At 38.2% G+C, this 16584-nt stretch overlaps 1 protein-coding gene across 1 annotated transcript in view; it reads right to left on the bottom strand.

The window, feature by feature from the left end:
• The window catches only part of dlgap2a (discs, large (Drosophila) homolog-associated protein 2a), a 181552-nt gene that overhangs the window by 26343 nt on the left and 138625 nt on the right, over nt 1-16584 (bottom strand). Inside the window, exon 7 of the mRNA XM_088354961.1 lies at nt 13197-15512. Coding sequence (XP_088211087.1) covers nt 13197-15512 — 2316 coding nt within the window. The remainder of the gene's footprint in view (nt 1-13196; nt 15513-16584) is intronic.

Raw genomic sequence — 16584 nt, 5'->3', positions numbered from 1 at the left:
AATCCAAACTCCTTCTCACCCTTAATCTGATTGCGTTTATTAAAAGCCGGAGAAGTCACATGGGCGTTTTGCTTGAGGGAATCGATGACTCAGGCAGTTTTCCATTCGCAAAATGAACTTTCCAATGATGAAGAGATGCATTGAAAAACTAAGAAAGGAAAGTGCATGGCCTATTCAGGGTGAATGACTCAGCTGGAAACCTAAAAATAGACTCCATAAATTGTGCGGTGGAAGGGCTCGATATTTTAGGATGGTCGTGGTGTAAAGAGTTTGGGCCTTTCTTCATAATTTCTTTCACATCTGCACAAGCAGCATTTCTCAGCAGTATTTTAATCCTAAATGAAGACTCACCCAGAAAATACAGAGTACATCGAACCATAACCATGCACATGGATGGTTTTTTTTTGTATATTAGTGCAGGTAGAAAAAATTACAGCGTTGCGGGAGTGTGCAAGGATAAACTATACTCTGGCCAATTATTTGCCTGTTGTTTAAAGGAAAGGCTGTGTAACATTTGACCACTAGATGTCGCTGTTTTGTGTAAGTGCAGCCGAAAACATTTGTTACAAAGCACAAGGAAGATTAGAAACTATGGAGACTCAAAGGGACCATCCAGCACATTTTTTATTTTTGTTTTAACAAGGTTTTTGTTTTTTAGGGGTATGTTTAGCAGCAAGATGGCTGACAATCATGTCAGAACCCTCTAGGTGAGGCTCATATTATGTAAAATACATTTCTCGATTGTAAAAAAATTACATGTCTATATGATAGTTGATGTATTTTTTTCTGATTACAGTGATTTCTAGTTTTTCGTGGGGGTTACGTTCCAAAAATGTACCCAAAATCTTCAAAAAGGCTGGGCAAAAAATGAGGGGAAAATGATGCATTTTGGTTACTTTGAGTCTCCAAAGTTTGTATCCTTTCTCATGCTCTTCAGCACTCCTTTTCAGTTGACTTTAGCATACAGCGACATGAAGTGATGAAGTGGTTAAATAATACACTCTATCCCAGGGGTCGAGGAACCTATGGCTCGCGAGCCATATATGGCTCTTTCTATGAGTATCTGTGGCTCAGAGACCAATTTGATTGCATGTAAAATTTCTCCATCTTGTTCAAAACCGGAGTTGTCTATCCTATTCAGGTACACGTGAAGCGAAACTAAAGCTTTAGTCGAAGGTAACACTTCGCAGTATATATAGGGCACGTTTTTCGCTACAATTTACAGTCAAGGTGTCACACAAAAAAAGGGGGAAAAAAACTCGTTTTGGCTGTACAACGCTAAAGAATCCTTTATTTAAAAAGTCACTATATAATCTGTGTTCAGTGTTCAGATACTTTATGATGAATCCACAGAACTGTAAATACGCCAAAACACCGGAAGAGAACTTAGTCATTTGATTGGGTGAGTGGGAGGGATGGGTGGAGCTATGCAAAAAGTACAAGCATTCCCTCCCATCTCTCGCCAAAGGTAAGCACATAAGGCTCCCTATTCTCAGAATGTTGTGACGTTTTTACAAAATAAATGCTTGCATCTGGTTTTGAAACCAATATGTATGAAAAAAAGGGTCAAAAGGAGTTTAACTGATCTTGAGTAATTGCAAGAAAGAGACAAGTTTAAAGTGGTCTGTTTGTTGAATTTGGGACAGGGGCTCTGGCATTATTCTCTTTTCATAATTTTTATCAAATCATCAAAAATAAATGTGCTGAAGACTAAGCTTTTGTCTGGGGCGCCGGTTTAGCAATTTAGTAAATTTGTCTCATAATATATGGTGTGGCTCTTTCCCAAAATAAAATTAATATTTTTTGCTTTTATGGCTCTTTGAGTCAAAAAGGTTCCCGACCCCTGCTCTATCCGTTTAACATTAAAAACCTAGAACTTATGAGACATTAGTCAATATATTGTTGTAATATGAAAATGTGTCACTGCGTTTCATTCTTATTGTGTGAGTTTTCCAGTTTTATGGACAATCTTTTTGGATCGTGGGCTGCATTGGGTTAAAAAATTTGGCAGATGAGTAGGGCCATTTTTGGAATACCAATACAGTGAATCTCAATACATGCGCAAAAAAGCGAAGGGACACTAGCCAAAGAGTTGCTCCAGAAAACACAATTGTTTATTCATTGTTTATTTATATGTAGTACTTTATTTACCATAATGTATTATTATTATTATTTTTCGTTTGGCGGGACGGATAAATAACACTGACTCCACCCACCACTGAGTTGTATCTATCTCATGCTTTTAACCGTCATATAATATTTTAATCAAAGTAATCATTCAGTGGTAATTAATGGACCTCATTGTATCCATTCATTTTGTCCTTATACAATCTCTACATTGTTCTAAGTGAAATATCACAGCAATGTTTTGTACTCGCAAGCCCAAAATACGCAGTTTTATTTGTATTTTTTTTTTGTATTGTAATGAAAAACCGTAAAAGAACTGCACAACTCCACCGCTTGCTTATTTTTGCCGTTGTGTCGAACACTCAAAGGAGAAAAGGTTTGTCCACCATCAATGATGACAATGAATCTATTTGAAAGCATTAAAATTCAATAAAAGCTTACTTGTACATCCAAACTTTACATTGGGGCAATCAGAGGCTTATGGTTGAAACTGATGGAATTGGGATCAAGACTTTTTAAAACTCGACATATTTGCGAGCCTACAGCGATATTCGTAACATTAAATGTATGTTTTTTAAAGAAGATTGATGACATCAGTGTTATTTAATAAATGTCCATTTTTGGTTGAATAAAGTCACTAAGAATATGTGGGGGGACTTAAATAATTGCAATAAATTATGCATGTAAATAAAAATAAATCCTCTTTCCCTGGTCCACAATTACTCCTGACCATGGCTTATTAACTTTCTGTTGTTATTCAACCAAATACACGACAAAATGTAAAAAAATCTTGGCAAAGCAATACTATTGAAGTGCGTCACTTCAGTGAATAAAAGACTGAATTGCATCAATAGAGGAAAAATGTTCCCTTGTGAAATGTTACCATTATACCATATAGATTGTTTGAACCCTTCAGCAACAACAAAAAAACCTTAAGTGTAACAAGCACCTGAACATTGATTTTGTGGGTTCAATCTCTTTACAAGGTCAGTGGATCCATAAATAATCGTGAGTGATGATTTTTTTAGTTTGTTTTACTGAGCTGGCAGTGCTTTGTTGAATAAATTATGTAAAAGTCTCAAAAAGGAAGTCAAAGTCAATGCTGGGCATCATGTTTTTCCCTCCATTACTAAGAAAGACCAACAATGCTTATAAACATTTTTCATTAGGTCAAAAATGCATATTGGTGATTAGGTTAATTAAGAAAACATGCATAGATTGCACTGTAGTAAAGGTTGCATTTTGCATGCATATAGGTCGATGGTGTTAGTTTTGGGTAAATAGGGAGACGGCAAAGGTTTTGGCAGAAAGAAAAACACATCCTAGTTTCCAGCAAGTCAAGTCAAGTCAAGTCATGTTTCTTTGTATAGTCAAGTCATTTTTTATTTATTTGTATAGCCCTTAAACTTTAAGTTTGGGGACTCCTACCTTAAAGAGTCTCAAAGGGCTGCACAGATCAAAGACTATTGCAAACTACAGACCATTATGACACCATCCCCTAATCTAAAACCTACATGAGGGCAAATTATGCACATATTATCAACATAAAATATAGGTTATTCATATGCTATAGAATAGAAGTGTGTTTTAAGCTTAGATTTAAACATTTCCACTGTATTTGCAGATCGACTCTCAGGGGGAAGAGAGTTCCACAGCACCGGGGCCCGAATGGAAAACGCTCTTGAACCTGCGGATCTCTTAATGGCTCTTTGGATCACTAGTAGACCAGCGTTTTCGAGTGAAGGCTCCGGACCGGAACATAGAGGGAAATTAAATCTGAAAGATATGAAGGAGCCAGTCCATGCATGATTTTGTATTATACCAACAGAACCTTAAAATCACATCTTGAGCTAACAGGGAGCCAATGCATGTTAGCTAAAATCGGGGTAATGTGATCAAACTTTCTTGTCTTGGTTAAAAGCCTCGCTGCAGCATTTTGCACTAGCTGAAGGCCCTTGATTTTGGACTTCAGGAGCCCAAAGATTGGTGCATTACAGTAATCGAGACGGGGGGTAACAAACGCTTGAATTATAATCTCTGCATCTGACTGAGACAGCATAGGGCGAACTTTAGCAATATTGCGAAGATGGAAAAAAGCTGTTCTAGTATAATTCTTAACGTGTGTTTGAAAGGACAGAATTTTTGACTGAGTCACTCTGGGTGACATTACATTTGTCAATGTTCAGAGACGTTTTTGAGAACAAGTCACGGCATTTAGATGGACCAATAACTAGCATTTCGGTCTTTTCAGCGTTAAGGCGCAAGAAGTTGAGTGACATTCATTCTTTTACCTCAGTGAGGCAGGCCTCCAAATTTCCACAGTTTAGTGTGGCAGATTCCTCCATCGGAAGATATAGTTAAGTGTCATCTGCGTAGCAATGGAAACTGATATTATACTTGCGAATAATATCACCTAATGGAAGCATGTAAATGCTGAAAAGAAGGGGGCCAAGTACTGAACCCTGCGGAACACCACAGGTAACACTAAAGGGCTCAGATGTCATTTTGTCATATTTAACACAGTGCGTCCTATCTGAGAGGTAGGATCTGAACCACAAGAGGACGGTTCCTGAGAGACCAATCCATTTTCCAACCGTTCTAGTAAGATTACACACAGTCCACAGTGTCAAAGGCAGAATTAAGGTCCAGCAGCAGCAAGAGTGTTGAAGCGCCGGAGTCCATTGCCAGTAGAAGATCATTGGTTACTTTAATCAGGGCTCTCTCAGTAGAGTGGTTAGCCCTGAATCCTGATTGCACTGATTCAAAAAGATTGTTCTCAGATATAAAATCGTTCAGCTGCTGTGCCACAACTTTTTCAAGTACTTTAGAAATAAACAGTAGGTTTGACACAGTGTCCCGGATTCAGTAGCGCCCGTACGGCTTAAATCACGACCTAAAAGATGCACGCCTTGGTTTACTGATGAAACTAGATTGCTTAAAAAAGAATGCAGGAAATCTGAAAGAAAATGGTGCGCTAAGAATATGATCCAAGGTTTTAAGCAAAGAAGAAGAAGCAGGTACTTTGTAGCAAGAAAGAAGCTGTTGCTAGTTTTCGGGGTAGAAAACGACAACACTAATGTTCAGGACAGACTTGGCTAGGTTTCGGTGTAGAAGAAGACAATGCTTGTTTGTGGTATAGAAGAAGACTTATGTATCTGGAGTAGAAGAGAACTATGAATGTATTTAGCATATATAAAAAGCTGTTTTTTGGCTTGGAACACAATGGTTGTTTTTGACAAATACGAAGACATCGCTAGTTTTCAGTGAAGAAATAGGCCTTTTTTGTGCAGTTTGAGAAAAATCTTGTCTTCAGTGTCAAAGAAGAACCTAAATACAATGCTAAGTTTTGGAGAAGAAGCTAATTATAAGTGTAGAACAAACCGCTATTAGTATTCGGCAGGGATGAATATGCTCGTTTTCAGCGTGGAAGAACATGACGCGATAATTTTTAAACACTTAAAGATAAAACACAACATGATACACAAAACCTTAAAATGCTGTTTTATTTTTCATATATTTATGATGGTAAGACAATAAATCAAGCTGCTACACAAAATCTTAAAAAGGCATGTAAGTAAATGATACCCAGTACAAAATATGTTTGCATATGCATCTGTGATTTCATATGTATTTATATGTATCCACTATATATAGTACTGTCAATAAAATCAGATATTTTTCATGAATAAATAACTCCTGAGCAGTGACGTGCAGTGAGGTTCGCATCTGGTGAGGCAAAGAGAGAAAATGAAAGTACATTTTATTAATTTACAGAGCAAGAAAGAAATATACAGTATAACCTGTAACATATTATCAAAAGATAGGTAATCCTCCATTGTGAAAAAGTCCATTCAACGAGAAAACAGTTACCGGATGGCTTAACTTGCTGTTAGCTTGCTTATACTATAATCAATTAGATTGTCTTCTACTAGTCTCATTAATGCCCTCTTCCATGAGGCAAGAGAATTGCATGCCTCACTCTGCATCTGCAGTAATATATTACATACGAATGGTATTAATTATATTCATATTATAACGTTAAGAATCATTGATTTTGAAAAATCAAATCATAAAAATGTAAAGATCAATGGGAAAGAACTTTAACACTGGATAAATATAACTATATAACATATTTTCAATTCCATATTTACATGATGATGCATCCTCTGATTGCACGTCACTGTGCCGGAGTGTGTGTCACAGGTACAGCCAGCTTATGGAAAAACGTGTTATTTATCCAAAAATGATGGTACCTGTTTCCCTAAAACAGAATGGAGTCAAACTAATGTATTTTCATTTAAAAATCAGTCCGGAAGTGCATTGTTTTGCTCTGTTTAACGTGCAAATAATAAAACATATGTTGGACGTTAACAACAAATATCCCACATTTGTTTGAACGGGCTTCAATTGTGCAAAATTGTTTTTTAATGACACATGTGCAATACAATTGGGCTTACAGAGTGTAATCAATTGCAATGCTGCATTGAGGTAAACAGGATGCCTCGTAAAGTTTTCTGGGGGAGGGGAAAGTACATAGTTCTGCTGCATGCGCCACATGCATTGATTAGCACATTGATTGACAAGTAAGTCATTTGCTTCTGAAGCAACTTTAATTGAGAAACAAAATACACCAAAAAGCAGGCATTAAAAAATATCTTTAGCATTTAGTTGAAGGCAGATATTTCATAGTTTCTTATTTAAATGTTGAACTTTGCAAAATAGGCAAATGCTTTCCAATTAAGGTCAAAAATTTCATACTGTAATCCACTTCATGTGATATATAAAAAAACAAGGTATACTACATTCTGTTATCGAAGATGTCTTATATGTAGGACTGATACCAGCCATATGTAGAAAAAATATAGAAATCAATAAACACCTACAAATACATGCCATATATATATATATATATATATATATATATATATATATATATATATATATATATATATAAATGATAATATAAATAAATCATCCAGCCATCCATCCATTATCTGCTCCACTTATCCTCTGTAGGGTCGCGGGGGTGCTGGAGCCCATCCCAGCAGGCAATGGACACCCTTAACTGGTTACAAGCAAGTCGCATGAATCAATCATGTATACATAAATAAATAACATAAATGCTGTGTATAAATTTATCGATGATTCGTCAATTATTTTTTTAGAGATTTATTTTGTCAAGTATTTTGTATTTTGTCATTTATTTTTTCATGTATTTTGTCACAACAAAAAGCTATTCAAATGAGGAGATGGCCCAGTTGCCTGAGCTTTTCACCAATTGGTTGATCAGTGAGGAACGAATCAGCTACTATACTGATAAACCAATAGATCAAAAGCTGAGGCAGTTTGACCCGCCCCCTAAATGACAAAATACAAAAAAGATTACAGAAAAAAATACATGACACAATAAGTACTGAAATAAATGACAAAAAATCTGACAAAATTCATAAATATATGAATGATATGAATTCATTTATGTTATGTATTTCTGTGTTAAGCAATGTTTTTATGTGTTTATTTATTCATATGGCATACATTTGTAGGTACCGTATTTTCCGCACTATAAGGCGCACCCAAAACCCTTTATTTTTTTCAAAAGCTGACCATGCGCCTTATAATACAGTGCGCCTTATTTATGGATCAATTCAATTAAGTCGCAAAGTCTTGCAACTAATGCAGCAGCCGCTGACTAGATTTTCCCCCGAACGCAAAGTAGTCCGCGGTGTATGCTGGGATTTATTTACCGGCGTTTCATTGGCTAACCAATGTGTCAATCATCATTTGAATCGTTCACTATTGGCTAAAGTTATTCGGAGGTAAAGGGGGCGGATCCTTTTTATCATTTACAGGCTCGCATAGGCTAAAGGGGCAAAACAAAGCCTGCAATTGGCCAAGAAAGATGAATGTGAATAGCATGTATATTTTACTCTTCTAGATTTACTACACTCACGGATATAAGAGGACCATGGTTGCACATTATTATTGAACACAACGACTTCGGTGAGCTACTCCGGCAATATATTTTCCCTGTATCTTGTTTCAGGCTGAACTCGATGTTTCTGTGATAAGCGGTGCAGATAATGGATGGAATGGAGTGTCTATTTTTAGATTAAACTCAATTCCAAGTGTTTATTGTCATATGCACAGTAAAGTTGCATGTGAAAAAGAAAATAGAAACTAAGGAATGGTTGGCATTTCTTGAATCCCAAGACTTTAACCTTCCGAATGATATTTGGAACGATGCATTTGAGTGACATCGTACGGACACCGCATCCGCACGTGTCTACGACACGTATTTGCTTCTTTGCAAGCTTTCCGAACGTTAAGGGGGTAATAAGTTTGACTGAACTGTCTGACTGTTTTGTCGACGTTCCCATTGTAGCGCCTTATAATCCGGTGCGTCTTATGTATGGGCCCGGTCACACAGCCTTTTGCGTCTGTAACGCGGGTAAAATTTTGCGATTTTTTTTTTGCCCATGGTTGCCCGCGATAGAAAATGCGCAAAATTGGCCAACCCGCTATTCATCCGTGGTATGCCCGCAAAACAGATGCCGGCGACTGTTCCGCTTCCTCATCGCGTCAGTTCCACGTCCTTTCCGCGTGTGGACCACGGGTATAAAAGCTGCCGGGCGGGGCTGTAGAAATCATAACCGCTCAAGACACAGTCCCGTGAAGATCAAGATTTCAAGCTATGGCACCAAAGAAGAAGCCAATATGTTATTATTCTAATAGTTTTTCATTTTGATTGTATTATCTTGTTATGAAATGAAAAGAAATGTCAAGAAATAAAAATGGATTAAGACGAGGTCACTACGGTGACGGGGATCCATGTGCACCCCTTGACGTCTCGAGCACAACTGACGTGTGCACGGCAAATCGTGCTGTATATACGCGGAGAAAGGCGTTTGACCGTCACACGCGTTACACACGCTAATTCACGTGATAAAACCGCGATACAGGCGCAGAACAAACGTGCTATGACCGTGCTCCACCCGCGATTACCCGCTAAAATTCCGCGTCCTACCCGCGTGTAACCACGCCCTGGCCGCGGCCGTAGCACGTCGTTCCGCGTCTGTACCGCGGAATTTCCGCGTGTGTACCACGTGTGCCGCCCGCGGTTACCCGTGGTCTAAAGTTTTGAGCAGCGCAAAACTTTTTCGCGCGGCCAACCTCGTGTGAATTTCTTGCCGCGTGTAAAGCACGGCTGTATCCCGTCTGTATCGCGATCTCAAAGCCTCCAACAGCGTCTGTTTCACGGGCAGAAATTTCTGGTCGTGATTCAGCCGCGATACAGACGCAAACGGCTGTGTGACCGGGCTCTAAGTCAAATATAAGACCAAAAACTATTTTTTGGGGGTGCGCCCTATAACCCGGTGCGCCTTATAGTGCGGAAAATACGGTATTTATTTATCTGTATATACGTATGTACATGTATATACGTAGGTCCTCCTTAGTCCAAGTTGTCTGTGCATGATGGGGTAGAAAAACTACTGCAGAAATGACAAAAGAGATACAACAATACAACCAATTAACTTCCCATCGCTTTCAAATCCTTCTGCCTCAGCCAATTTAGCAAACTTCAAGAAGTGCACAGGAAAAAAAAAATTGGTGGGGGGAAGCTCACTGATGCTCGACTCTGAGGTTTTCTTTTGTTCCAGTGTGCTTTATTATAGCAACGATTTCAGTGGGCCTGTGGAGCCTATTAATTAGAAACACAGCGAGATATATCTTGTGATTGATGTCACTTTTCAGACATTCTCTTAAAAGAATTTTGTCATCACTGGCTTTTGCAAGTGCTTTTAATTGCACCAATTATGAGGCGGATATTATAACAAGGCTTGTGTGCAAACTGTTTGGCATTAAACAGTTTGAATGATGACATGCAGCATTGCAAAATTCCTCTCCCCGTTTCATATGTATGAAAATATCCACAAGTATTCTGGATGGTTATGTCCTTTTCATTCTTTTGGATTACATTCACTGTCCGTGCATTCCTGAGCCCTTTTTACAGTACAAGTACCAGTACACAATATCACTTAAAGGGACGCAGTGTACCACTAGATGTCAGAGTGTTGTGTAGTGTAACCGAAAACAAGTGCAAAAAAGCCTGAAGAGAATTCAACTCAACTATAATATATATATATATATATATATATATATATATATATATATATATATATATATATATATATATGTATATTATTTTTTGGGGACCTAATGAAAATACATATATATATTTTTTTTTAATTGCTGATGCTAAATAGTCTTTTATCTCTTTTCTCTTCAAAACTTCTATATTATCTTTTACGCTAGAGTGCCGTGTCTGATCTCGTTTTTATCAATGTCAATAAAGACTAATTCTAAATAAAGTGAGAACTTTGCACATTATTTTGCGTGTTTTACTTATTGTTTTCTTATTTCACAAAAAAAATATATAGAAAAACGTTAATATATTAAAACCATTTTTTGTTCCACTGTCTGATCATTTTTGCTCATTTCAATGTTATTTTTCTGGATAAACAAGGAAAATTATAACAAAACTTGAAAAACAGGTTAAAATAGCGTAAACCCAAAACATTACAGCATAATTCTAGACCAAAATGTATACCTTGTATTATCTCCTTGGTGGCTACAAATGATAAGAAAAACGTTTAGGCAACATAATAATGTGAGCTTTAAAACAATCATTCTCGAATATTATTGATGGACTTTGTGCCTTGAGTCTTTTAACGAATTAAAGCGTGCCTTGGCTCAAAAAAGGTTGAGAAACACTGAAATATTTTATACAGTTTTTATCTGTTGTAACTGCATTTTATACACATTTTACGTGTGGTAAAGATTCCATATAAAGAAATGAATTCATCTTTCAATGCATGTCCTACAACTTCCTTGCTACGTAGTATAATAAACATGCCTGACACAGGCCTGTGATTTGGTGTGCATGGCTAATAGTTAATATGAAATAAGCAGTACATATTTGGTTGACGGTTCCCATCCAGACCTCTTCCTTTCAAGTTCCCTTGGATTTTTTAAACATTTGATATGTTTCTTTTAAAATCTACATACATATAAGATTAAACAGTTATGTGTATCATATTTGAAGGGACAGAGTGTATTATTTTACCACCAGATGCCACTGTATTATGTCGTACAACTGTAAATGAGTGCTAACAATTACAAGGAAGAATACAAACTACTGAGACTCACTGTCATGTCCTGCACGGTTGTCATGGCGCCCAGCTGGTCCCGCCCCTTGACACCGGCTGAGACGCATTGGACTGTTTGCTCTTGGAGTACTTAAACGCTCCTTTTGGGACTGCCCGTTGCCAGATCATTGCTAACCTTGTTGAAAACCTGTTCATGCCTGTTTGACCTGAGTAATAATTTTGCCTGCCTTTGAACCTGCTTTGTTTTGTTTTTGGTCCGTTGGACAACTTTTCTTTCTCAAAGTGACAGATCGTCTACGCTAATGAGTTCCAACTTCCTGATTCCGGGTCCGTTTCGTGACACTCACAGTATTTTTCCTTTTCATTTTTTTGCACAGCTTTCACACGGTTTTGGGTTTTTCAGGTACAAGTAGCAGCAAGATGGCGGACAGTTATATCAACTCCTTCTAGGTGAGACTCATGTTATGTAAATTGTATGCACTCTTATCAACCTATGAGTATAAAAAAAGACTTCTGCTCCTTTTTTTAAACAGTAGAATTTTTTTTCAATACATATTTTTTATCCACTAGGAGGCACTTAATAATACAGACTGTCCCTTTAAAACATTTATGAAACATAGTATTCTCAGAGTTTAATAGTCCCATACATGAACATAAACTGGTCATAATGTTGAATATGACATACACATTGTTTAAAAGGATAATTTACTACATTTATGTGAGAAATATTTTGTGATTGCAATATATAAGTTAAACTATTCTTGTGGGGTAATGTGCTCCATCCTATGAGGGTAAGTTATGAGACCAGAGGCAGCATTTAGATAGATAGATAGATAGATAGATACTTTATTCATCCCCGAAAGAGAACTCCAAAATGATTTGAGTAACTTTGCATGAGACTCAGTCATAACGCCAAATATTTCCAACTGACTCCTGACATCTTTTAGGTATTTCATAACCTGCGTGACATAAAATACTGCACGGAAAGCGTTCTAACACAGTTCAAGATTCAAAATAAACAGAGCCAGGAGAGATTGAAAAAAATGATAAATTAAATTGGCAAAAAAATAAAGTTTGACTCAACATCTGAATGGGAAATGGGCACATGTCAGTGTTACCATAGGAAACATGGAGAGGTCCATTGGTAGCTTCCCGGTAATTTCTAATAAATATTGATGGACAAAAAAAGTTTTTGGAAACGTTTTGGCATTTGTTGACAAGAAATGAGGAGGAGACATTGACTGACCTTTAGTCAATTCTTTACCATGCGTCATATGAATGAAGACATGTATAGTATGCGGAGCTACAGTATATCTACAGTATATGCCATAACAGGAATCTATTTGAGCATGTATGGACCTTCGTAGACATTATTCCAGATTCCAGAATTGTAGACGGCCGTCACTTCATATTTCACACAACTTTGAACATCCATTAGCTCACATAGTAAACACCCTCGCAATCAATAGTTATACAATAACCACCTGAATGTTATCACTCCAGGATGGAGCGAAAATACACTTAAGCAAGCACTGGAAATTGACAATTCTAAAGTTTGATTTGCAAATCATCTGCAGCATTGTCCCAAAGTATTTGCTTGGAATATTTGATATTCCCAGGTCCATTTTGTCGTTGTTCCTATCCGATGCAACATTCTGAGTGAATATTCTATAATGGGTTGAGTAAATTTGTCAGAGCAGAGGGCAGTACTTACAGTATGATAACTGTCTTAGCAATAAATACAGGTCTTGATGGAATTTCATGAGGTCCATGCTCTGAATGCCAATGATCATTTCACATTTGAATTGTCCCATTGCTACACATCAATTTGGTTGCTATTAACCGTGAATTATGGAAAGACTTCAGGCTACATTTTGTCTGCTGAGGCTGAAATATGAGCTCAGAGAGTTAGTGATACATAGGTGATTTCTGCACTGTTGTATTCATATCTTCCACTCCATAGTTCCACACTTGAACTTCTTTGTATCATGTCTTCCCTTTGGGTTCTTTTCTGCCACCGATACCAAAGAAAGGCTTCCTCGTATGAAGACCGATCCGGACCGACTGTGATCTTTTCCTTTTCCCGTTCCTCATGCCTTTGGGAATGTGTTGGGGACTCAAGAGACTCATCTTTTATATAATTTGGCTTTTTGATATCCTCAGGATCATGGGAAGATGGATCGACACCATGTAACAAAGGATCCAGATCTGAACTTGTGGGCTCAAATTCCATTTCCAATGAGGTATCTGGGGAGACTGAACTAGGAGGGGATATTGTGACAGTAACTTTCTGTAGTGGACATTTCTGAGATACTGACACACTGCCAAGATGCCCAGAATTTAAGGAACACTCAGGAGCTGGTTTACAACATTCATCATTTGCTAAGGAGGACTGATCCGAGGGGCAAAATGTGGCGGAATATTCTGGGGGAATTTTAGAGCAATTCGATTGGTTGAAAGGATTGTCCATATCCAAAATTAACGGAGAGTCAATACTTAGATCAAATAGGTCAGGCTCGGGGTCCATAAACACTGAATCAAGATCATCTTGATCTAAAGAAGTCAGCATAACTAAGTCAAAGTGAACCAGATCAGCACGATATATTGGGGTGTTATCAAGTGGCTCAGGAAGGGGTGGCCACTCTGGGTCTTCTGAAACTGGTTCAGTGTTTGCTTGGTTTTGTGCTGAAAGAGAGGAAATGTTGGCATCCAGTTGCATTTTCTCTGAAACAGGACAAGTCTGACTGTCTGGAAGGGACATAACAGGGTCAGGATTCACATCACTGTCTGTTGTACTATCTGGAGAATCTATGTCAAAGTGTTCCGTTACCACAATTGAAGGACATTGCCCCGTAGTAAATGAAAAATCACTATTTTCCTCCTTTACTAGTTCATCGCAAGATAATGTGTGGTTATTATTAGACTCTGTGGCCATTGGTAAGTTTTTATCTTTTCTTTCTCTTCCCTTTGACTCTTCTACTTCCGCTTCAGTTAGTAATACCGTCGTTGATTCTGCCTTGTCACCAGTGAACGATTCTAGAATGTCACAGTCTGATTTAAAGTCATACTCTTCTGGTGGAGACACTGTAACTATGGGCACTGGATTTGGTAGGTACGTATTTTCTTCCTGAATGGATTTGGATTCAGCTTCATGAGTTGGTTTGGATTCCAAGTTATAATCCTTTGAAGAGTTTTCACTGTATTCCTCCATATTAAGTACCATGTCTTTATTACCTGTTGAGATATCTTGTAGTCTTTCAGGGGACGTTTTAGTGAATTGCACCATACCCTTGGAACTTAGTGGCTCTTTTGTGATGGCCCCACTTGAACTTCCAGAATCCTGGTCAATAAACTCCCGTTCTGTTTCTGGTTTTACTGGGGAACCCACATTAGGCATATCCAATGGTTTCGTTGGCTTGTTTTTGGGTGCTCTAGCAGAGAATGGTGGGATTGGGTCTAAGGAAAGGGGTATAGCACTTTCCACATACATAGACTGTGGATGTGCAAGAATGCTTGGATCCATAGAGAGCTGCTTTGGGAGTTTTTTCCGTGCCCCTTTCTTTTTCTTTTCAGGGCAATTGACGGCTGCATCTGCAGTGCTTTGCCGCACCAACACTTTACTTCTCGCCTGAGTCCCCACAGAAACTTTGGATACACTTTTTATTTTTTCCTTTGCTGTGTTTTGATTTTCTCTGGGGGTTCCAAATTCTTCAGCACCTGCTCCTGCACCTTCACCCATCTTCGTCTCCAACCCGACCCCTTTACCCAAATCCGCCCCCACAGGGATTTTACAACTTTGAGGAGACCAGGTGTTGTAATGCTTGGTGAATGTGTTAAAATTGCTGTTAAAAGCACGAAGCTCTGTACATAGGTCTCTTCTGAGTTCAGCTAGCTCCAGGCGCATGGCAGAGACCTCTTCCTTCCATTGCATACTGATAGCTGCAGCCAAAGATGCTGACTCTTTAATACTGGCCTGAATGGCTTTTGGCGAAGGCCTTTCTGGTATGGTCGGTCTCGGGGATCTGAAGAAGACAGGAGATACTGGAGGTCCAGACAGGGGTTTAGTTGTTGCCACCATGTTTTCTTGCTGGTAAGACTTGTCTCCTCTGATAGGACAGCCTAGAACATCATGTGCCAAAGGGGCTTTGTCTGCCGCCACATCCTCATGTGCCCTGGGTTGCTTGCGTAAATAAGAGTCTTCCTGCACATAATTTCTGTCTGGAAGACAAATGTAAATATGTGTTTGTAATATAGGCACAGGTGTGAGCAACTGGAGATAATGTGCTTTTCATTGCCAAAAAGCAGAAACATCAAGTCATGCACTAGTTGACATGAGTCAAAACAAGATTATGGTATAGATGGACAATAGGAATATTCTCATTATCATTTCAACAACTTGCTTGTGTAGAATGTGTTGTTTTCAAATCAAAGTGTTTCCATATTGTAGCCAAAGCACTCATATTTTGACTCATTTGATAGTTTACACTGCCTTCTCAACATTAAAAATTTATCATGCATTCTTAACATCTTTTCAATGCACAAAGGGGTACCTTGTAGTCTCCATCACACACACAAGAAGATGTTTTGGAAAAAAATGCATGCTGCTCTGATTTAGTTTGAGATGCATGAACTTTGTGCAATGAAAAGAGGCAAAGATGAGCACAGCTTCCAAACCTTCTCCCACTAATCATGAAGTACAGTATGAACCCTATTGAAAATGTGATTTCCATTTTGGTTGAAACATTCCAAACTCTAATTACCTCTTGTAAAAAAATCCCATTAAGCTTCTTCCACCTAAAATGTTTATAGAGAAAGCAGTGTAATCAATAATTTATGACTTAATTGATAATAAGCACATCTCCAGATGGACACACCTCTAACCCTCCCTCTATTAATCCACATGTTGAAGGAATCCAGTTAAACGTTTTTGGTGGACATGTTCTTCTCCAATCTCCCTCCCCCCAGTCCTCATCTGGGCTTGGTTGTTTTGTGGAGAATCCATTAAGCAAGAGAAGTCAGGAAACCACCAGCAGCTTCCAATTTATAATCCCATGTCAGTTTCCGAAATAAATGGAGGTGTCAACTGAGTAGGTTTAGATTTTTTGTAACACGTTTTTATAATGTAAAGAGTGATCACTTCAAACGTTTGGAAATGAGCACATTCAATGTCGGCTGTTTATCGAGGCTGCACAAAACTGGAAACAACCAAGCGGAAAGGAAATACCACGGTACACCCTGTGAGATTTAGAGATTTGAAAGTCGTTGTATGCTGGGTTTACAAATCGGGAAT

This window comes from Urocampus carinirostris, chromosome 15, assembly GCF_059441175.1.
Source record: "Urocampus carinirostris isolate Australia breed hairy pipefish chromosome 15, RoL_Ucar_1.0, whole genome shotgun sequence".
NCBI classification, from domain to species: domain Eukaryota; kingdom Metazoa; phylum Chordata; class Actinopteri; order Syngnathiformes; family Syngnathidae; genus Urocampus; species Urocampus carinirostris.
Note: the sequence above shows the minus strand (reverse complement) of the source record. Positions and strands in the feature narration are given on the sequence as shown.